A 23306-nucleotide genomic window follows, 5' to 3' on the forward strand; every position below is an offset into this window, starting at 1 on the left:
TCTCATCTGCGACTGCTTGACAGAGTAGAGAACAGAGCAAGACCTCTCATCTCTCGCCTGGACCCATCCTGGATAGATCTGTCATTTCAGCAGAGCCTTCAACATAGGAGGGATGTGGGTGGCCTTACTGTTATGTACAAGGCCAATATTGTCAAAATACCACACTTGGATCCACTTCGAGGACAGCGTGAAACAAGCTTTTATGCCACAAGACGGGCAGAAAGCAGCAACTTCACTCTGGCTGTACCCTTCTCCAGAACATCACTCCATCTGAGATCATACATACCCAGGATGACTCGAGTATGGAACACATTCGTACAGCATAATGATGTCAACGGGATAACGTCAGTTGATCAAATGAAAATGCTGGCCCACAGATGGCTCCAACTTCATCCTGTTCCCTACTTGTATGTCTCATAACAAAAAAAAATGCTTTCAAATGAGCTGATGTAGGTAACAGCTCTTAGCTTGCCAATAAAGTTAGGAATCCTTAACCTGTAAATAGCTGTCAATAAAGCTAGGGATCCTTAACCTGTCAAACCTTGTGTAAAAAAAAAAAAAAAAAAAAAAAAAAAAAAAAAAAAGAGAGAGTGTGAGAGAGAAAGTGTGTGTGTGAGAGAGAGTGTGAGAGTGTGTGTGTGTGAGTGTGAGAGAGAGAGAGTGTGAGTGTGAGAGAGAGAGAGAGTGTGAGTGTGAGAGAGAGAGAGAGTGTGAGTGAGAGAGAGAGAGAGAGTGTGAGTGAGAGAGTGTGAGTGAGAGAGTGTGAGTGAGAGAGTGTGAGTGAGAGAGAGAGAGTGAGGGAGAGAGAGTGTGAGAGAAAGTGTGTGTGAGAGAGAGAGTGTGAGAGAGTGTGAGAGTGTGTGTGAGTGTGAGAGAGAGAGTGTGAGTGAGAGAGAGAGTGAGGGAGAGAGTGTGTGAGAGAAAGTGTGTGTGAGAGAGTGTGAGTGTGTGTGTGAGTGTGTGTGAGAGAGTGTGAGAGAGAGAGTGTGAGAGTGTGAGTGTGAGAGTGTGAGTGTGAGTGTGAGAGTGTGAGTGTGAGAGTGTGAGTGTGAGAGTGTGAGTGTGAGAGTGTGAGTGTGAGTGTGAGTGTGAGAGTGTGAGTGTGAGAGTGTGAGTGTGAGAGAGAGAGAGTGTGAGAGAGAGAGAGTGTGAGAGAGAGAGAGTGTGAGAGAGAGAGAGTGTGAGAGAGAGAGAGTGTGAGAGAGAGTGTGAGAGAGAGTGTGAGTGAGAGAGTGTGAGTGAGAGAGAGTGTGAGTGAGAGAGAGTGTGAGTGAGAGAGAGTGTGAGTGAGAGAGAGTGTGAGTGAGAGAGAGTGTGAGTGAGTGAGAGAGTGTGAGTGAGTGAGAGAGTGTGAGTGAGTGAGAGAGTGTGAGTGAGAGAGAGAGTGTGAGTGAGAGAGAGAGTGTGAGTGAGAGAGAGAGTGTGAGTGAGAGAGTGTGAGTGAGAGAGAGAGTGTGAGTGAGAGAGAGAGTGTGAGTGAGAGAGAGAGTGTGAGTGAGAGTGTGAGTGAGAGAGAGAGTGTGAGAGAGAGAGTGTGAGTGAGAGAGAGTGTGAGTGTGAGTGAGAGAGAGTGTGAGTGAGAGAGAGTGTGAGAGAGAGTGTGAGTGAGAGAGAGTGTGAGTGAGAGAGTGTGAGTGAGAGAGAGTGAGAGTGTGAGTGAGAGTGTGTGTGAGTGAGAGTGAGAGAGAGTGAGTGAGAGTGAGTGTGAGTGAGAGTGAGTGTGAGTGAGTGTGAGTGAGTGAGAGTGAGTGTGAGTGAGAGAGAGTGTGTGTGAGTGAGAGAGAATTTGTGTGAGTGAGAGTGTGTGAGTGAGAGAGTGAGTGTGAGTGAGAGAGAGTGTGAGTGTGAGTGAGTGTGAGAGAGAGAAAGTGTGTGTGTGAGAGAGTGTGTGTGAGTGTGAGAGAGAGTGTGAGTGTGAGAGAGTGTGTGAGAGAGAGTGAGGGAGAGAGTGTGTGAGAGAAAGTGTGTGTGAGAGAGAGAGTGTGAGAGAGTGTGAGAGTGTGTGTGAGTGTGAGAGAGTGAGGGAGAGTGTGAGTGTGAGAGAGAGAGTGAGGGAGAGTGTGTGAGAGAAAGTGTGTGAGAGAGAGTGTGTGTGAGAGAGTGTGTGTGAGTGTGTGTGAGTGTGTGAGTGTGTGTGTGAGTGTGAGAGAGAGAGTGAGAGTGTGAGAGTGTGAGTGTGAGTGTGAGAGTGTGAGTGTGAGAGTGTGAGTGTGAGTGTGAGTGAGAGAGAGTGTGAGTGTGAGTGAGAGAGAGTGTGAGTGAGAGAGAGTGTGAGTGAGAGTGTGAGTGTGAGTGAGTGTGAGTGAGTGAGTGAGAGTGTGAGTGAGAGTGTGAGTGAGAGTGTGAGTGAGAGTGTGAGTGAGAGTGTGAGTGAGTGAGAGTGTGAGTGAGTGAGAGAGTGTGAGTGAGTGAGAGAGTGTGAGTGAGTGAGTGTGTGAGTGAGTGAGAGTGTGAGTGAGTGAGAGAGTGTGAGTGAGTGAGAGTGTGAGTGAGTGAGAGTGTGAGTGAGTGTGAGTGAGAGAGAGTGAGTGTGAGTGAGAGAGAGTGAGTGTGAGTGAGAGTGAGTGAGTGTGAGTGAGAGAGAGTGAGAGTGAGTGAGAGAGAGTGAGAGTGAGTGAGAGAGAGTGTGAGTGAGTGTGAGTGAGAGTGAGTGAGAGAGTGAGAGAGAGAGTGAGAGAGAGATTGAGAGAGAGAGTGAGTGAGTGTGAGAGTGAGTGTGTGAGAGAGTGTGAGTGAGAGAGGACGGGGCAGAGGACGTGGAGGAGGAAGACATCTACAGCCGTCTCACCCTCCACTAACACAGTTCCAGCGGCAGAATCTGAGGACAAATCTGCAAAACTCAGGAGGTGCAACAAATCCTAGTCTACCCTCCCAGGCACCTAGGCTGTGCTCTCGCTGTCACCGGAAGGGGCACACTGCCAACAACTGCCTGCGAGATACCAGGTGTAATTACTGCTACAAGAAAGGACATAAGGAGGACCAGTGTCGGAAGAAAAAGGAACTTGACAGACAGGGCCACCTGTTTAGAGACCTGTTCTCAGAACAAACCAGCAGGATCTCTGAATTGGTGAACACACTCACACGTCACCCACTTAGCTACTCCTATCCCAGCCCAGCAGGTGGGATTGCGCCTTATACAAGACCACAGACCTACATCCCTGCAGCTGCCTCAGTACCCTACCTCTCTCAAGGGCAGGCACCTTACATTCCCTACACACCCACCACCTCAAGCTGACCACTTCATCATGAGGAGCCAGTCTATCAGCATCCTGTTGGCCAACATTAGAGGTTTCATTACTAATGTTGGAGAGCTCACACATAGTTTTGTGAACACTCGACGTCCCGACATGATAGCTGTTGTTGAAACATTTTTGGATGACAGGACTCCAGAAAATTTTGCAAGAATTGCTGGCTACACCTCATGGATGAGAAGAGACAGGCAAGGGCAAGGAGGAGGTGTTGCTGTGTGCTTCTCTAAAAGTGTTCATGCCCAGCACATTGATGTTGCCACCCCTACACATCTTGAAATGATGTTCTTCAAGCTCTGTATAAACACTAGTACCTCTGTACTAGCATGTGCAATGTACAGACCTCAGTGGCAACATGCAGACCCTATCAACTTCCTAATGGAAAATATTGACTCCCTTCTGCTACAACACAACTGTCAACATATTATAATTGTTGGTGACCTCAACCAGCACCTTATACAGAGGGACTTTGATGACCTTGCAGTGTTTGACATGAGAAACTTTGTTGATTTCCCTACTCATATCTCTGGCTCCTCCCTTGACCCAGTAGTGAGTGATCTGGCAGAAGGCATAGTCACTTGTCAACCCCTCGGCTATGTTGGATCGTCTGACCACAAGGCTGTTTTTACGACACTTAAGATCCCAACAGAACGAGGTGGAGTCCACACGCACAACCTGGCTATGGGAAAGAGGTAATTGGCCAGCCCTTTGCTCTGAGCTCGCCACCACCGACTGGAATGCTCTTCTCCAAGGGGATGTTGACAACCAAGTGAAAGCCTTCACTGGACACATCCTTAATCTACAACAAGAACACATTCCTCACCGGCAATATGTGACGAAGCCTACAGATCAGCCTTGGTTTGGCTTTCGTTGTAGAGAGGCTGCTACTGCTAAGTACAAAGCATGGCGAAGGTATAAGAGACATCCTACCACCTATAACAGGAACTTGCACATGCAAGCCTGTAGGCATATGGGTGATGTTCAAAAGTGGGCCATTGCTAAATGGGAGGTGGACACTAAAAGAAAGTTAGCATCAGGTAGGGTAGGCTCCAAAACCTGGTGGTCCCTGGTCAAGGACAGACAAGGTTATCTGCCTGATGAACTTATTCCACCTCTAAATCGACAGGATGGGACCACCTCTACTAGTAGTCAAGAGAAGGCGGACCTCTTTGCTGAACACTTTGCTACCAAAATGCAAGTTCCTGATCCAGCAAGGGACCCTCCTTGGCTAGCTGCAAGAACTGTGTCAAAACTGTCAGTGGTGACAATAAGGCAGGAGGAGGTGCATTTCCTACTTAAATCGCTTGACCAAGAAAAGGCTGTGGGCCCAGACAAGTTGAGCCCAAGATTGTTGAGAAGATGTGCAGACCAGCTAGCAGCACCTCTAACTCGCATCTTTCAGCACTGCCTAGTACAGTGTAAATGGCCCTCTCTATGGAAAGAGGTGAATGTAGTCCCTGTTCACAAAAAGAGCAGAGCAGAAATCAGCAACTACAGACCAGTGTCACTCCTGTCAATCACTGGTAAGATCCTTGAGACAATAATCTCAAGACAAATGACAGAGTTTTTTGACTACCACTCGCTACTTTGTTATCGTCAATATGGCTTCAGGAAAGGTTACTCTGCTGCTGATCTGTTGTTAAACCTCTCCACTAAGTGGCACCAGTCACTGGATGAATCCAAAGTCAGCTGTGTGGTAGCACTGGACATTGCTGGCGCTTTTGACCGGGTGTGGCACCAGGGCCTCTTAGCAAAACTTCAATCACTGGGAATTGCAGGCTCTATGCTATGTCTCCTCAGTGACTACCTTCATGGTAGATCTCTAAGTGTAGTTCTCAATGGAACGGAATCAGCAAGACATCCTATTGGGGCAAGTGTTCCACAAGGAAGTGTGCTGGGTCCATTGTTATGGAATGTCTACTTCAACGACCTTCTTCATCTCATCCCCTCTTCAAGGGGGGCTCCTTGGCGTGGTGAAGAGGCTCTTGGTCTGAGGAATTAGCCCTGTCGGTCTTCTTCCTCAGACCGAACCTAATTACCCCCCATTCTCCCCTCCCCTATCCCATCCTCCCCATCCTCCCCTTTTTCCATTCCTCCTCCTCCTCCTCACCCCTCCCTTTTGCCCTTCTTCTTTTTGGCCTTTGGGATTTCTCCCACAGGCGCGCTAGTTCCTAGGTAGGGGAAAGGACACCGGGGTCCATCCCATTCCGTTGAGGTTCTTGGCGGTGGCGTAATTTGCCGTGGAATCTGGATTGCCTGGGGATGTCCCAATCCCTCTCCGGTATCCCGGAGTAGCTTTGGGTGTCTTTCGGGCGACGGGTGTATCTCTGGAAGCCACCTTTCGGATTCCGGGGGTGGTGGCCGAAGGAGGTATGCCTTGTGGCGGATATCCGGCCGCCCTCTCTTTTGTCCACCGAGGTAGCTCGGCAGGTGAGGTTGCTATCCCAGATTGCTGGTTTACTGGCATGAAGGGTAGGGTATGGCACGGGTTCCATGCTGCATCTGCGCTACTAGCGGTGCTGAGGTCCTCTTTGGTGCGGAGGGAGATTTCCGGCCCTTTCATTCCTCCTGGGAACTATTCCTCCCCGCTCCCCCCTTTTTTTTATTCTTTTTTTTTATTTTTATTTTCTTTTCTTTCTTTTTTTTTCTTAAAAACAAAAAGCAAAGGAGTAACCTAACCATGGAGAACCCACTACCCCCGGGCCCCTTCTTGATACCGCACCCCATTCTGACCCTGCCTTGTTTATAGACCACTCTTCGGACACTCCTGATGCCCCTGTACCTCTTGCTGGTGCTGTTTTCCTCACCCGCTTCGGGTACCGGGGCTACGACTGACTCCTTCAATTTGTCTGACCTCCGCTCTCCTTTGACTGCTTCCGGCCTCTCCCTCTACGGTACGGCAATTTTCGAATCGCCAGCCCGTTTCACGACAGACCAACTCCGGTCCTACTCCTAAACGCCAACGTCAATCTCCTGATGATGTTCCTTCGTTACCTTCCCATTCTACTCGGAAACGACCGACACGTCATGCACTCCCTCTCCACGCTCAGTTTCGGACCACACAATGGACTAAATTCTTTACTTTAAGACCGACTTCTTCTTCTGCCTATCTTTCTGACCATAGTATTGGCAAAGCACTCCTGCATCATGTTGGTAGAGACATTTCATTTCATGCTCTCAAGAGCGGTACGCGCATTGTCACTGTCCAGAATGCTACCCAAGCTCATGATCTTTCTCTCCTTTTGCATATCGATACTACTCCTATCACTATTGAAAAACATCTTTCTCTCAATTCTTGTAGTGGTATTGTCATTCTGCCCCATACCATAGTCCAACAGAATTTCCAGTCGTGTGGCAATGACATTCTTGAACAGCTGGAACTCCAGGATCTCCCAATCCTCAAAGTAGACACTTAGGTCCTTCCTGCCCGCGGACGGAGACGTTACCCTTGCAATGTGGCTCGATTAACTTTCGACAGCCGTGAACTCCCATCCTCTGTTTATGTCGCGGGACATCGGTTACAAGTTCGAAAGGTGATCCCTTCGCCACAACAGTGTAGAAATTGCTGGTGTTTTGGTCACCCAGCAAAATATTGCAGATCTATAGCCGAATGCCCAGTCTGTGGTGCCGACGACCATTCTAATGCATCTTGCAGTCAACCTCCATCTTGCCTTAATTGTAATGAGGCTCACCCTTCGTACTCTCGCCGTTGCCAGGTCTACTTGAATGAGCATGAAATCCGTTGCCTCAAAGAGGCAGAAGGTCTCCCTTATGCTATGGCAGTTACTCATCTCCGCCTCCAAGGGAGACTACCCCATGTTTCTTATTCTCGTGTTTCAAAACGTCCTCCCACTTCTGGGGTCCCATCTTCTGCAGCCGCCTCTGTTGTTGCCCCTCCCATAGCCACTCCGGCATCTAATCCTTTTGCTGTCCTTGGCTCTGACGTCCCGACTACAACTCAGTCTGTTCTCACATCTTCGCGTCCTTCCTCACAAGCTCCAGTATCGACAAGACCCCGTATGACACCTTATACCAATCGCCCCTCTACTTCTCAGAAGTCCAAAAAATCCCCAGTGCTCAAATCTTCTTTGCCCCTTCCTTCCCTTCTTCCACCTTCGCACTTTACCTTTCCAGTCTGTGTCTAGTTCTTCCCCTCTCTCTGGCTCTATTACAAGTGTGGAAGTTCACCCTCCTCCTCGTACTATACCTTCCACCCCCGTCCCCTCCCAAGTTTCCCCCTCTTCTGCCACCTCCCAGGTTTCTGCCTCTTCTGTCCCCTCCCACACTACTTCTACAGTTCCCTACACTCTTTCGTCCCCCTCTACTTTGGTACAGTCCATTACTGTCCCAATCTTTACTCACCCTCCTCCTTCTACCTCCAATATTGTCTCCCATACATCTTTGAATTCAGAAACACTTGAAGCCATTTCAGAATATATTGCAGAGACTAAACCTTCAATGGACACTGATCCACCTCCTCCTCCCTCTCTTCCCTCTCCTCCATCTCCACAACTCCATTCTTCGCAAGGCTCCGTTCCTTCGCTACTTTAACGTCTTCCAATGCCACCACACGTTGACTTTTCTAACCCCTCTAGTCCGTAGGTGCCCTTCCCTACGGATTCCTGGTATTTTCTTTATTGCCAATCGTGGCCTATTTACAGTGGAATATCCGCGGCCTCGGGTAATCGGGGTGAGCTTCAGATGTTGCTTTCCAGGTTTTTCCCTGTTGGTGCTTGCTTACAAGAACCAAAATTACACTCAGCCACATCCTATCTCAGGCTATAATTTATTGTATTCTTCGGATCCTTTCTCAGATGGGACCTTTAATGAAAGTGCCCTTCTTCTACGCAATGATATTCCGTACTGTCAACTATTTGTCCATACCTCGCTGCATTACACTGCAGCCCGTATCCACTTGACTAAGTGGTTTACAATATGTTCTTTATATCTCTCTCCTCGAGCATTTTCTATCCCAGATTTTGCCTTTCTAGTTTCATCCTTACCACCACCACTTCTGTTACTTGGTGATTTTAACGCCCACCATTTCCTCGGGGGGGGGTCTCATTGTGACTCGCGTGGCATCCAGTTGGAGGCTTTTCTCGCCTCTCACCCCCTCCATGTTTTAAATACGGGTACTCCCACCCATTTTGATCCTCGTACTCATACTCTCTCTCGCATCGATCTGTCAGTCTGCTCTTCCTCCACTGCACTAGACTTCACCTGGTCTGTTTTACTGGACCTACATGACAGCGATCATTTTCCAATCATTCTTGCTTCTCCTTCCTGTTCACCACCTTTCCATAGCCCTCGCTGGCAATTTGATCGGGCAAATTGGGACCTTTACTCGCAACTCACTGCTTTTAGTGAGGTTCCTTCTTCATCCTCCATTGATGAGCTCCTACACCTCTTCTCGACGTCAGTTTATACCGCAGCTTCTCATTCTATACCCCAAACCTCAGGCAGGCATTCTCAGAAGTGCGTGCCTTGGTGGTCTCCTGCTTGTGCTTGTGCAGTACGTTTGAAACGCGCTGCATGGAGCAGGTACCGGCACAATAGAACCGCTGAGAGACTTCTTGATTTTAAGCAGAAGCGTGCGATCGCTTGCCGTGTCATCCGTGATGCTAAACGCACTTGCTGGCGAGACTGTTTCCACCATCACCTCTGCTTCTTCTATGAGTGCAGTCTGGAAAAAAGTGAGGAAATTGAGTGGTAAATACTCTCCTGACCCGGCTCCTGTTCTACGGGTCGCTGGTGTTGATGTAGCAAACCCTCTCGACGTTGCCATTGAACTTGGGACACATCTGGTCCGTATTTCCTGGGGGCTCCATCTATGCCCCTCGTTTCTTTCCTCAAAGTCTGCCAGAGAGTTAGTACCCTTGGACTTTTCTTCTCTCAGAGAAGAACAGTGCCGATCATCGGCAGCTGGGCCTGACAACATTCATATTCGTATGTTACAACATTTACATCAGTCAGCCCTTGTAGTCCTCTTACACCTCTTCAATCTTATTTGGGCACAAGAAGTTCTTGCCCAACTGTGGAAATCTGCTATTGTTCTCCCTTTCCGCAAACCGGGTACTACAGGACATGCCTCCCACTATCATCCCATCGCTCTTACTAGTGCAGTTTGCAAAGTGATGGAACGTCTCGTAAATCACCGTTTAATGTGGTATTTAGAGACGCACGACAATCTCTCCGCTAGTCAATATGGCTTTCGTAAGGGCCGTTCTACCATAGACCCCTTACTACACTTGGATACGTATGTTCGTAATGCCTTTGCGAATAATCACTCGGTTATTGCCATATTTTTTGACCTTGAGAAGGCATATGACACAACTTGGAGGTATAATATTTTGGCCCAGGCCCACTCCTTAGGCCTCCGAGGCAATCTACCATCCTTCCTTAAGAACTTTTTAACCCTTTCAGGGTCCGTCCCATAGATCTACGGCTTTTCGGTGAGTGTCCAAACCATAGATCTATGCCAAAATTCTAGCGCCGTCAAATTTAGTGCGAAAGCGCTCATAGGCCTACATGTGAGAGAATGGGTCTGCGCCGTGGGTGTGCGCCGTGGGTGTGCGCCGTAAACAAAAAATCTAGGCACCTGCATAGCATTGTGGGAACGCCGGCTCAGTCACCCTTGTTCACCATGCCTCGTCGCAAGTCAGCTCTCACTCTCCGGAGAATTGGGACTCTCCTCTTCCTGTCTGATAGTTCTGACACTGATGGAAGTGGAAATGAAGACGAATTCTACGGCTTTGATAAGTTAGTGACCGAAAATGATGACCAGGATATCGATAATAGTGCAGAAAACCCCGACGATCCTCGACCTTCTACCTCTGGTGTGGGCACTCGTGACTCACGGTCGGGTGTTCCTAAACGTAAGAGAAAACTAATATTTTCCCGTGGCCAGGCCTCTGACTTCAGTAATGACGATGATTCTGACGTGGATTGTGATTTTATTGCGCTCGACGATCATTCGAGTAGTGATAGTGAGGAAACATATTCACCAGTGAAGCGTCGGTATGTTCGCCGCCGCATGCGCTCGGGTAGTGTACCCTATGCTGTGCCCAGAGGACGGAGTACATCCCGGAGTACATCCCGTGGCCCTACACCCGTTTTAGGTAGTGATAGTGAGGATGATGTGGCTACACTTGGCATGGATGGGCCACAGGCATCAGTGGATGGTGTTAGTGGTGCTGGTGGTGGTAGTGGCACCGCCATGCGTGACTCACTGTGCCACGCGGGGACCCACGCTGCTGACTCATCAGTTCAACTACAAAGCGGAGCGTCAGCCACCAGCCCGCCACAACCACAACCACCCGTACAACCAGCCTATGATGTCCAGTATCCACCAGCAAACCGTATGTGGGATTGGCAGCAAAATCCCAATTTTGTTCCCATCCCTCACCACTTTGATGACTCTCAAAGTGGAATTCTACCTACCTGTCCCCTTGGAACCACGGCCAATGAACTGGAATTCTTTGAATTATTCTTTGACCAGCCATTGATGGAAATTATTGCAAGGGAAAGTAATAAGTATTTTCAGTACACCATGGCAAATACGATCTTATCACCACAGTCAAGACTACACAGGTGGAAAGAGACGACTGTTGCAGAAATGTATTTGCTTTTTGCAACAATAATGCTTATGCCTCACGTCTATAAGCATAATATAAAAGCATACTGGTCCACAGATCGGCTAATTTGTACCCCATCCTTCAGTGAAATAATACCAGTGAACAGGTTTATCTTACTGTTACGTATGTTGCACTTCTCTGACAAAACCAGGCCTGACAGAAGTGACAGGTTATACAAGATTAGAAATGTTTTCATGTATCTCAAACAAAAGTTCAGGATATACTTTTATCCATTCAAGAATCTTGTAATTGACGAGTCTTTGATTTTGTTCAAAGGTAGACTGTCATTCAAGCAGTATATACCGAGCAAGAGGAACCGCTTTGGTATACAATTGTTTGTACTCTGTGATTATGACAGTGGCCTGGTGTTGGATATTGTTGTATACACGGGTAGTAAAACATTGAAAGATACCAAGATGTTATTGGGTATCTCAGGTGACGTAGTGAGAAACATGATGGCACCTTATCTTGGTAAGGGCCATACATTATATACCGATAACTGGTACACAAGCCCATTACTCAGTGATTTCATGCGAGTGAACAAGACAGATGTGTGTGGCACAGTGCGTTCTAATCGTAAACATATGCCCAGGCTCAACGCAGGTGGTCGTGGTGATGACGTGCAGGTGTTTACTGCCAATGACATCATGGCATGACAAACGAGATGTCACATTGTTGACAACCATTCACCGTAATGAAATGCAAGACAGTGGCAAAGTTGATCGAGTGACTAATGAACGTATTCGAAAACCAGTGTCAGTGATTGATTATACACAAAACATGCTCTTGGTTGACAAGTGTGACATGCAGATTGGTTTTGTTGACTGTGTTCGTAAGAGTTGCAAGTGGTACATGAAACTTTTCTTCCATCTCATGGACATTTCAATGCTGAATGCATATAATATGTACCAAATAAAGACTGGTAACAGACCACCGTATGGTGAATTTTGTTTGTCTGTTGTCAGACAACTCATAATGAAGCACCAGGTAACAACACCTGCAATACAACATGGTCCTCGAATTCATCACAATATACCCAAGTGTTTGAGGAGAGAAGGTGATCATTTCATAATACAGCTTCCTTCAACTCAAAAGAAATTTGCTCAGAAAAGATGCATTGTCTGTGCACAAACAAAACGACGGCAACAAAGACGCAAAGACACTCGGTTTATGTGTGAGGAATGTAAGGTGCCTCTGTGCATGGTGCCTTGTTTCAAGGAGTTCCACAAGCTCCAGCAGTTCTAAAACCATGTCCAGTGATTGTAAATATGTAAATATATGATAGAACATTAGTATTATACAATATTTGTGCATGTTTATTGTAATAAACAACAGTGGTAAACAATAATATGATAATAACTTTAGTGCGGTTATTGTGTTCAATACAGTGAGTATATATATATCAATTATATACAGTATTGGTCTCTCAGGCCCCAAATGTTAGTAGGAATAGAAAAAAATTGGAAAAGAAAAGAAAAAACAACAAAAACAACAAAATAATATAATACGCGTATGTGGAATTCGTCGAAGTTGCCACCACCACATCATTTTCTATAAACTTCTTGGCACTGTATCTCGGTAAGTACTGATCAGATTCTAATTTTTTTTGTTTTATTACCTTCACAAAAATATGCTCTTTAATTCTCTAAGAATTTTTTTTTTTTTTTTTTTTCAAAATTTCTTGGACACTGGTGCGTGACTTCAGATTTTGGCCTTGGACCCTGAAAGGGTTAACTGACAGACATTTCCATGCTCGAGTCAATAATGTTCTTTCCCCGGACTTCGTCCAAGCTGAAGGTGTCCCTCAGGGATGTGTTCTAAGCACAACACTTTTTCTCCTTGCTATAAATGATTTGGCCTCTGTTCTTCCACCCAATATTTGGTCATCACTCTATGTTGATGACTTCGCTATTGCTTGTGCAGGCACTGACTGTCATCTCATTGCAGTTTCTCTCCAGTATGCGGTCGACCGTGTTTCCACTTGGGCCACCACGCATGGGTTTAAATTTTCCAGTACCAAAACTCGCCAAATTACTTTCACTAGACGCTCTGTCATCTCCGATCATCCTTTGTATCTCTATGGCTCCCGTTTCCCCGAACGTGATACAGTCAGGTTTCTAGGCCTTCTCTTTGACCGCAGGTTATCCTGGAAACCTCACATTACCTCTCTGAAGGCAACTTGTCACAGCCGGCTAAACCTTCTTAAAACCCTTGCTCAAACTTTCCTGGGGAGCTGATCGTCGAACTCTGCTTCGCCTACATTCAGCCCTCGTTTTATCGAAACTCAATTATGGTGACCAGATTTATTCAGCGGCCTCTGCTGCTACTCTCTCTAGCCTTAACCCCATCCATCACCAAGGATTACGTTTGTGCCTTGGTGCTTTTCGCTCTTTCCGTGTTGAGAGCCTCTATGCAGAAGCGAATGTTCCATCCTTGTCTGATCGCCGTGATGCCCATTGCCTTCGCTAGTATGTACGCTCTCACGATCTCCACAATCCTTCCATTTATAGAATGGTCACCGATATTAGTAGACATTCTTTATTCGTTCACCACCCCTGTTTGCTCCGTCCCTTTTCTCTTCTCCTACATTCGCTCTTGTCTTCCCTTCTGTTAGCACCTTTATATGCTCATGTAGCATCTCACTTTTCCCTACCCCCCGGGAAGTTCCAGCTGTTCAGGTCTGTTCTTTCTCACTCCCTTGCTCGAAAGCTCAACTGCCTATGGTGGCTTCCCGCTCTCTCTGTCTTGATCACTTCCACTCCCATTCTCATGCCATCGCTGTGTACACAGATGGCTCTGTGTTCAGACGGCGTCGGATTCGCAGCAGTGTTTCCGAACAGCGTCGTGCGGGGGGCATTTACTATCTTTGACTAGCATTTTTACTGCTGAATTGTATGCCATTCTTGCAGCACTTATTCGTATCGCATCTATGCCTGTGTCATCATTTGTGGTAGTCTCAGACTCCCTTAGTGCTCTACAGGCTATACGAAAATTTGATGCATCTCACCCCCTAGTTCTCCGTATCCAACTTTGGCTACGCCATATCTCTACCAAACATAAAGATATTATTTTTTGTTGGGTCCCTGGTCATGTCAACATACAGGGCAATGAACAGGCAGACACTGATGCGTGGTCAGCAGTACATGACCTACCAATTTCCTATAGAGGTGTTCCATTTCTGGACTTTTGCTGCAATAGCTACCCACCTTCACACCCGTTGGCAACAACGTTATTCAACTCTGCTTGGTAACAAACTTCATTCTATTAAACCGAGCATAGGTTACTGGCCGTCGTCTTGTCATCAGTGCCGTGGTTGGGAGACCACTCTCTCCCGCCTTCGCATTGGCCACACTCGTCTTACTCACGGGTATCTCATGGAGAGGCACCCTGTTCCTCTCTGTGAGCAGTGTCAAGTTCCAGTATCGATTAGCCACATTCTGTTAGACTGCCCTCTCTATCAACGAGCACGCAGAATTTACCTCCAATGCCGTCTTCGTTCTGCTACTCTCTCTTTACCTTCCCTTCTTGCTGATGGACCCTCCTTTAATCCTGACTCTCTCATTGACTTCTTGACAACGACTGATTTACTCCACAAACTGATGATGATATGCACTCCCCTCAGCCCTTTCTAGCTCAGTCTCTTGCTGCCCTTTACCCTTTCACCATCCACTGCCCCGCTGTTATCCGTAACCTATTACTCCTCCACCTCCGTTTTGCCACCTGATGCCCTCACTTCCTTCCTGCCCTGCAGCGCTGTATAGCCCTTGTGGCTTAGCGCTTCTTTTTTATTATAATAATAATAATAATTCCACGCATACATTCGGAACATTTTGTATTAGTGTTTTTAGTGCTTGTAACTGCTAAATAAGCCACCATGGGCCCAAAGAAAGCTTCTGCTGCCAACCCTGTGGTAAAAAGGGTGAAATTTACTATTGAAATGAAGAAAAAGATAATAAGTTTGAAAGTGGAGTGCATGCCTCTGAGCTGGCCAGGTTGTACAGCAAACCCCAGTCAGCCATCGCTACTATCCTGGCCAGTAAAAAGGCAATCAAGGAAGCTGCTGTTGTGGAAGGTGCAAGTATCTTTACGAAAAACAGATCGCAAGTACTCGAAGATGTTGAGACTGTTATTGGTGTGGATAAACGAAAAACAGATAACAGGAGATAGCATCTCTCAAGCAATCATATGTGAAAAGGCAAGGCAGTTGCATGACGATTTAATTAAAAAAATGCCTGCAACTAGTGGTGATGCGAATTAAGGCCAGCAAAGGTTAGTTTGAGAGATTTAAGAATCGTAGTGGCATACATAGTGTGATAAGGCAATGTGAGGCTGCCAGTTCGGACCAAAAAGTGGCTGAAAAATATGTGCAGGAATTCCAGGGGTACATAGAGGCTGAAGGATTGAAACCCCAACAAGTGTTTGTGACGAAACAGGCCTATTTTGGAAGAAAATGCCAAACAGGACCTACATTACACAGGAGGGAAAAGCACTGCCAGGACACAAGCCTTTGAAAGACAGGCTAACCTTAATGTTGTGTAGTAATGCTAGTAGTGATTGCAGAGTGAAGCCTCTACTCGTGTATCTCTCTGAAACTCCCAGTGTTCACGAAAAACAATGTCGTCAAGGCTAATTTGTGTGTGATGTGGAGGGCAAACAATAAGGCATGGGTCACTAGGGACTTTCTCTATGACTGGTTTTACTATGTGTTTGGCCCCACTGTGAAAAATTACCTCCTGGAAAATAAATTGAAGCTTAAGTGCCTCCTGGTATTAGACAATGCTCCTGGTCATCCTTCAGACTTGGCAGAGCGAATTTCGGGGGACTTGAGTTTTATCAAAGTGAAATTCTTGCCTCCTAATACCACTCCTCTCCTCCAGCCCATGGACCAGCAAGTTATTTCAAATTTCAAAAAACTGTACACCAAAGCAGTGTTTCAAAAGTGCTTTGAAGTGACGTCAGACACTCGATTGTCCCGAAGAGTTTTGGAAAGATCACTTTAGTATCCTCAATTGTGTAAACCTTGTAGGTAAGGCTTGGGAGGGAGTGACTAAGAGGACCTTGAACTCTGTTTGGAGGAAATTGTGGCCAGAATGTGTAGAAGGGAGGGATTTTGAAGGGTTTGGGGCTACCCCTGAGGAGCCAATGCCAGTTGTGGAATCTATTGTGGCACTGGGGAAATCCATGGGGTTGGAGGTTAGTGGGGGGGGTGTGGAAGAGTTGGTGGAGGACAGCGATGAAGAACTAACCACTGATGAGCTGCAAGAGCATCTGCAACAGCAAGAGGCCACAACTGAGGAAATTGCTTCAGAGGAGGGGAGAGAGAAATTGAGGAAGTTGCCTTCTTCAAAGATTAAGGAAATGTGTGCAAAGTGGGTTGAACTGCAAACCTTTATGGAAGAAAATCGCCCTGACACTGCTATTGCAAGCCATGCTGGTGACTTTTACAATGACAATGTTGTGAACCACTTTAAGAAAATCTTAAAGGAACGCGAGGTACAGAGCTCTATGGACAGATTTTTGGTGCAACAGAGGTCCAGTGACTCGCAAGTTGTTTCCAGTGGCATTAAAAGAAGGGAAGTAACCCCAGAAAAGGACTTGCTACCTAAAGTCCTTATGGAAGGGATTCCCCTTCCAAAAAATATATACACCTCCATCATCTCCCCACCTCCCATCCCATCACTCATCACCACATCTGCAATAAAGGTGTCATTTATTCTTCATTACACAATATATATTGTGTGCATGTTTCCTTCTTTTTGTGTGTAGGAAAATGTATATTTCATGTGGTAAAAATATTTTTTTTTCATACTTTGGGATGTCTGGAACGGATTAATTTGATTTCCATTATTTCTTATGGGGAAAATTAATTCAACCTACAATAATTTCGTCTTACGATGTGCTCTCAGGAACGGATTAATATCGTAAGTCAGGGGTCCACTGTATAAGTAAATAACTACTGTCACTGAATACATAAAACAAATAATTGCTGTAACTAAATACCAGTATTGAGAAGTAAATAAGTGAATACATGTTAAACTTACTGCATTCGTGCGGGTAATTATCCAAGTTTCTTCTCCAAAGTAATTATTTTTGCACCATTGTAAGGTAGAAATATTATGTTAAACCATCATAAGTAGGGGAGCACTTGTATAGTGGTTCCAACACTTTTACATGTATGAGGCATGGGCCTTAACCCCTTGACTGTCAAAACCCCAAATCCTGAAGTGTCTCCTGGTGTTGAAAAATATTTAAAAAAAAAAAAAAAAAAAAAAATAAAATTCTCATTAAAATGTTAAGATTATTTTTCTGATTGTTTAAAGCCCAAAAAACTTTTTTGGCATCAGTACTTACCGAGATATAGAGGCGTAAAGTTGGCAGAAAATGAGCCGCTTATGGCAACAATGGCGAATGCCGCTCGCCCATTATTTTTTTACTCTCATTCGAAGGTATCTTGCTTTTTCCACTACTTTATTTTTTCAGGTAACTTATGTGGCCTGTGAGACCAAAGTAAGGTGTAATGTACATATATACACTCGTATACAACACAATAAGCACACAAACATAATTATCAATATATTGTTTACAAAACTTACTTAAAGAAACAATACAAAAATTGTTTAGTACTATTGTTCTATAATATATATACACATATAGACACTGCACACTTTCATATAACTGTTATTATCTCCAGCAAGCTTGTGTTGTGTGTGTGTGTGTGTCTCCGGCAGCTGTCAAAATGACATATTGTATCATTACTCTCTCCCCCTACTGTACGTCAAAACAATGGGGTCGGATGATAGATTCCCCTCCATCCTCCTGCCTAGGTACTGTATCTTTCTCCTTCATTCTCTCTCTCATTCTTCATTCTCCTTCATTTTTCTCGTATCCTGGACAATGCTTTTGGTCACAAACTCCTCAAAACCATGAAATTGATCTTCACTGACACCTCCATCTGTGTTAGAGCATTACTTGGGAAGAGAAGAGTCCCAGATTTGCCGGGGAGTCAGATATTTCTTACTGCTAGGCATGATGAACAAGGACTACTGAAATGGCATTCCCACAATGCACCACTGGCTCCCCGATTTATTTATTTTTTTCATATGGTGCACACTGACCATGGAGACCCATTCTGTCACATGTGGGCCTACCAGCTTTCTCCTGCTTGATTTGAAGCCGCTAGAATTTTTGTGTATTAATGTCAAACACGGTGGCTCATAAGATGTATGCATATGACCGAAACAGTCAAAGGGTTAAATGTTGCAGCAAGGAGGCTAGCAACATTGGAAATGTCATGGTATGAGAGCAATGTTGTGCAGAGAATTTAGTGCTGAAATTAGTGTGTGGGGTTTTGAAATGTATAATTCAGATAGTGGAGAGGGTTGAGGTGGTTTGGGCATTTAGAGAATGGAGTAGAGTTGGAAGGGATGGTTGTCCCCAGGAAGGATTAGAGGAAGGGGTAAAGGAAGTTTTAGTACACGAGACTAAATCAGCCAGCAGGCTTGCAAGAACACATTCAATCAGATTTGAGTGGAGACAAGCATTTTTATAGCTTGATGTACTGTTGGAGTGCGACTGAGGTAACATTTACGAAGAAATTCAGGATAATCGGTAAGCCATTCCAGAGTACAGTGCCTGCACTCTGAAGAAAAAGGGGGGGGGGATGTTGCAGTTTAGTCATTTAAATTGTGATATTTGCACAATTCTTGCACTTTTAGGAACACTTGTTTAATAATGCCATAATCCCTGGCTATAATGGGCTAATGGTGGGGGAGATTATTTGGCCATGACCATTAAAAAAAAAAAAAAAAAAAAAGTATTCTGTAACCCACAAACTTTATTGTTCCCCAATCAGTTGATCCTAACACTTTTCCCATCCAGAGTTCATTAATTCGATGGTTTACTATAGTTGTTCTTGTAATGTTGCCTTTCAGATTTGGGTAGCCTGGTTTGAGATGGGCCCAAGGTGTGATCCTCTGGCATTTTTAACAGATAACCTATTGAGACATCAACAAGGCTATAAAATTATCTTGATTTTCAGGAAACTAAGAAAGTAGCCGCCTGCCGTTTTGATTGGCATCAAACTGCTACCCATGTGTGTGTCGCAGTCTATGCAAAGCTTTCTGATCCTGCACCTACTTACGTGGAAGCTAACCCTATCAGACTCAATGCAAACATTGTCTTTGGAGATGAAAACGTGTTCACGTTGGATATCGAGCTTACTGGGGTAAGTTGAAAATGGTTGGTTGTATTAGAGTAGGACAAGGGTATAATCAGTGTTATCTATATAGGTTATGTGTAAGTTAAGGATTGTTCCTGTTAAGAAAAGGGCCCATAGACATTCTCCTGGTAATTTTTTAACCTTTGAAGTTTCATACACATATTTTGTTATCTGTATTCTGTATATACTCAAAGGAAAATTTTTCCATAACACTCCATAATCACTTTAATGCCAGTGAAACACTTTTGAACCATTTCCCAGGTGCTGTATAACCCTTAAGGATTTAGCACTCCTTTTGAATTTATTTAAAATAATAATAAAAATCCATTATAACTTTGTCCTATTATAATAGATGGTATAGTTAAGATGTACAAGCAGCAATTTGAACCTTTATTAAGGCATTTCCAGTTATTTCTTATCGACTACAACTTGTCCCATTCTTTGAACTTTTGTTCCAACTTGCATTATCATCTTTCTGATTTTCTACATTTACTTTTTTATGTGCAACTGTTTTCCTGACATACTTTAGTAACCACTTTTTTAATTTTCTTCTCTTATATAACTGTCATATGTAGCATTCTAGACTGGAAATATCCTTGTTATATGGTGGAGTTGTAAAGTTCAGTACTGTACTGTACTGTACCAATAGATTACTAGCATTCTACTAATTGCAAGAACCCAGTGTTGTAATAGAGCTGTAATTAACTTATCATATGCAAAAGCGGGTGATGCTATGCCAACTTGGTTCCTTTCAGGAATTACCAGTAATAGAATACAATTTTTAGTTTCATTCTAAATTTTGTATTTTCTAAAAGTGTGTTACACAAAAGCTTAGGAAACCCTTATACTTCAGTTTCGTTTATATTTACAGTTGATTGACGTGGACCAGAGCAGCGTATGTTTAGCAGCATCCAAGGTGGAAATCAAACTTAGGAAAGCAGAACCATCAAGCTGGCGCACACTGAACGTTGAAAGAGAACAAACTTCTAATAACAAGACCGACGACGAGAAAGCCGATGAAAAAGCTGAAGGTGGCCTAGAACAAATGGTTGATGCAGTTGACCTTAGTGATCTTTGAAGGTAGTATTACTTTTAGGATAGCTTATATTGATTTTAAAGTATGTGCAATAAGAGACCTTGATTTCTTCATGAACAGAGAAGAGATACCAGTAGGTGCATTTTTATTACCCTTAAACATGCAGATTTGTTAATAGGGTGAGCATATTAAATTTGTATATTTTTGATCATTTTAATTTTTTAATGTTATACAGAAATAATTTATGTCCTCCAGTAAGTTGTGATTCTTGGCTTTTTGTCAAGATGACAAAATATGTGATCATGCAAGACTATTAATAATAAACATGTTAAAGGAACTTGTAATTTTTTTTTTTAATTCCTTCAGTTTAACTTAAATATCATAGTTCAACAGTTGGTCTTGGGTCTCCTTTGTAGACACTAGCATGAAAAGGTGGGTGGCCTCTGGTTCCTCATTTGTTGAATTTTTTACTTTACTTTTGTTGAAAACAGTTACAGAATTCTTGATTGGGGGTAGTGTGTGAGCATACTATTGAAGACTCCTTCAAAATTTTGTGGAGTTGTCTAAAATTTTGGAATGTCTGCAAAGTTTTGAGTGTTTCTTGAAACTCGCTTGGATTGCCAACTTTTAATCCAATATATGGCTTGCTGAACGGTCAGTGTGATTTCCATCATGCGAATTCCATCTCCTTTAACCCTTTCACTACCACGACCAGCAGAATTAAGTCCCACCAATGTCACCTTTACCTTCTATGCATTCTGGCTCCTTGGGTCAGGCTTGTCTGGTGCTGCTGCTGGTGGCCCACTTACCCCCATATCCATCACAACCTGGTGGATTTGGGATCTGGGATCTGGCACCTGGTGAAGATACTTTTCCAGTTTCTGATATCGTCTGGTGAGGTGCTGAATAGTCTGGGGCTACAGACATTAACACTGTTCCCTTATTGTGCCCACTGCACCCCTACTTTTCACTGGATTCATTTGCACTTTCTCCCATATCTCTCACTCCAGTTTATGGCAGTGTGAAGATTTGGGTCAAGAACCCTCTAGCACTTTCCAGGTATGTATCATGATTCTCCTCCACTCCAATGAGTACATATTTAGGACAAAGGCATTCCCAGTAATTTAAATGCTTTATTGTACCATCTCCTATGCTCTTTTTATCTAATCTAGGCTTGGTCAGTGGTGCATATTTAATACAGACCTTGTATGCTTTTCCAGGCACTGGTGAGGATTTAGGGTGCTCATGAGTGTTTCCCAGAATGTCTAATAGTTGTTGGTAAATTTTGTCCCAGCAAATTTATGGTTGTTGTTTACTGAACATTCCTTCTCGCGTGTTATTGCCAGACTTCCCCAACCCTGGGTTTATACTCATTTGTACTTCTATGTTACCATAAGAGCATCGCATATATACTCATGCCAATACAAGGGGTGCCAATAAAACATGACTGACATGTTCAGAAACCATTTGCAGTCTTCGATTACACCAACAGTATGCACTTAGGTAAAGTAAAAGGACACAAGTGCAACTAATGTGACATTTATTGTGGCAACGTTTCGCTCTCCAGGAACTTTATCAAGCCATTAATGGCTTGATAAAGCTCCTGGAGATCAAAACGTTGCCACAATAAATGTCACATTAGTTGCACTTGTGTCCTTTTACTTTACATATTGTCGGTAATTCTACCAACTTTATTACAGTATGCACTTAGTTGACAAATTAGACATGCAAATTGTGTCTGTGAATTGTAATGATTTTCAAGTGGTGTATGAAAATGATTTTCATCTCTTAGATGTAATACTGCTAAATGCATACAGTATGATCCAAGTTAAACCTGGAAAGAAGCCAAAACTAGTAGTTCCATTTGTCCATCATAAGATAATTCATATATACCATGTGGATCACATGTTGGTGTTATATTGATGAGTGATCCATTTTAGGCGAGGCCTGGTGAGCATGTCCCTTGACTACTTTCCTAGACAGAAAAGAGGACACATGCACAGAAAAGATGGTTTTCTTTTTGTGTGCACTTAAATAACAGGACAGCAGAGATGCATGGTATTACTGTTAACTTTCACTGGCACTATTTAAAAAAATATATATAATTTTTATCTTCTGAAATGGTGGAGAATTTTTTTTTAAAGGTAATGACAAAAAAATGCAAGATTTGATGGAAAACTTATGGAATTAAGCATGCAAAGTATGCATTCCTGGGCCATATTATGTATATGTATAGTAGGTTGGTAGACAGCAACCACCCAGGGAGGTACTACTGTCCTGCCAAGCGAGTGTAAAACGAAAGCCTGTATTTGTTTTACATGATGGTAGGACTGCTGGTGTCTTTTGTGTCTCATAAATACGCAAGATTACAGGTACGTCTTGCTACTTTTACTTTATTAGGTCACACTACACATACATGTACACATTTATTTATACACACTCCTCTGAGTTTTCTTTGATTTTATCTTAATAGTTCTTTTCTTATTACTTTTCCTTTTATATCCATGGGGAAGTGGAATAAGAATCTTTCCTCCGTAAGCCATGTGTGTTGTAAAATATTTTTTTTTTTATCACACTGGCAAGGGTGGCCCGAAAAAGAAAAACTTTCACCATCATTCACTCCATCACTGTCTTGCCAGAAGGGTGCTTTACACTACAGTTTTTAAACTGCAACATTAACACCCCTCCTTCAGAGTGCAGGCACTGTACTTCCCATCTCCAGGACTCAAGTCCGGCCTGCAGGTTTCCCTGAATCCCTTCATAAATGTTACTTTGCTCACACTCCAACAGCACGTCAAGTATTAAAAACCATTTGTCTCCATTCACTCCTATCAAACACGCTCACGCACGCCTGCTGGAAGTCCAAGCCCCTCGCGCACAAAACCTCCTTTACCCCCTCCCTCCAACCTTTCCTAGGCCGACCCTTACCCCGCCTTCCTTCCACTACAGACTGATACACTCTTGAAGTCATTCTGTTTCGCTCCATTCTCTCTACATGTCCGAACCACCTCAACAACCCTTCCTCAGCCCTCTGGACAACAGTTTTGGTAATCCCGCACCTCCTCCTAACTTCCAAACTACGAATTCTCTGCATTATATTCACACCACATTGCCCTCAGACATGACATCTCCACTGCCTCCAGCCTTCTCCTCGCTGCAACATTCATCAC

The 23306-nt window shown here is 44.3% G+C and overlaps 1 protein-coding gene across 1 annotated transcript in view; it reads left to right on the forward strand.

The window, feature by feature from the left end:
* The window catches only part of mora (CHORD-like protein), a 51465-nt gene extending 30992 nt beyond the window's left edge, over positions 1-20473 (forward strand). The window contains exons 4-5 of the mRNA XM_070105286.1: positions 18921-19106; positions 19972-20473. Of these exons, the coding sequence (XP_069961387.1) occupies positions 18921-19106; positions 19972-20178 (393 nt within the window). The 3' untranslated portion in view covers positions 20179-20473. The remainder of the gene's footprint in view (positions 1-18920; positions 19107-19971) is intronic.
* The last annotated feature ends 2833 nt before the right edge of the window (positions 20474-23306 follow it).

Source organism: Cherax quadricarinatus, chromosome 6, assembly GCF_038502225.1.
Source record: "Cherax quadricarinatus isolate ZL_2023a chromosome 6, ASM3850222v1, whole genome shotgun sequence".
In the NCBI taxonomy this organism is placed as follows: Eukaryota; Metazoa; Arthropoda; class Malacostraca; order Decapoda; family Parastacidae; genus Cherax; species Cherax quadricarinatus.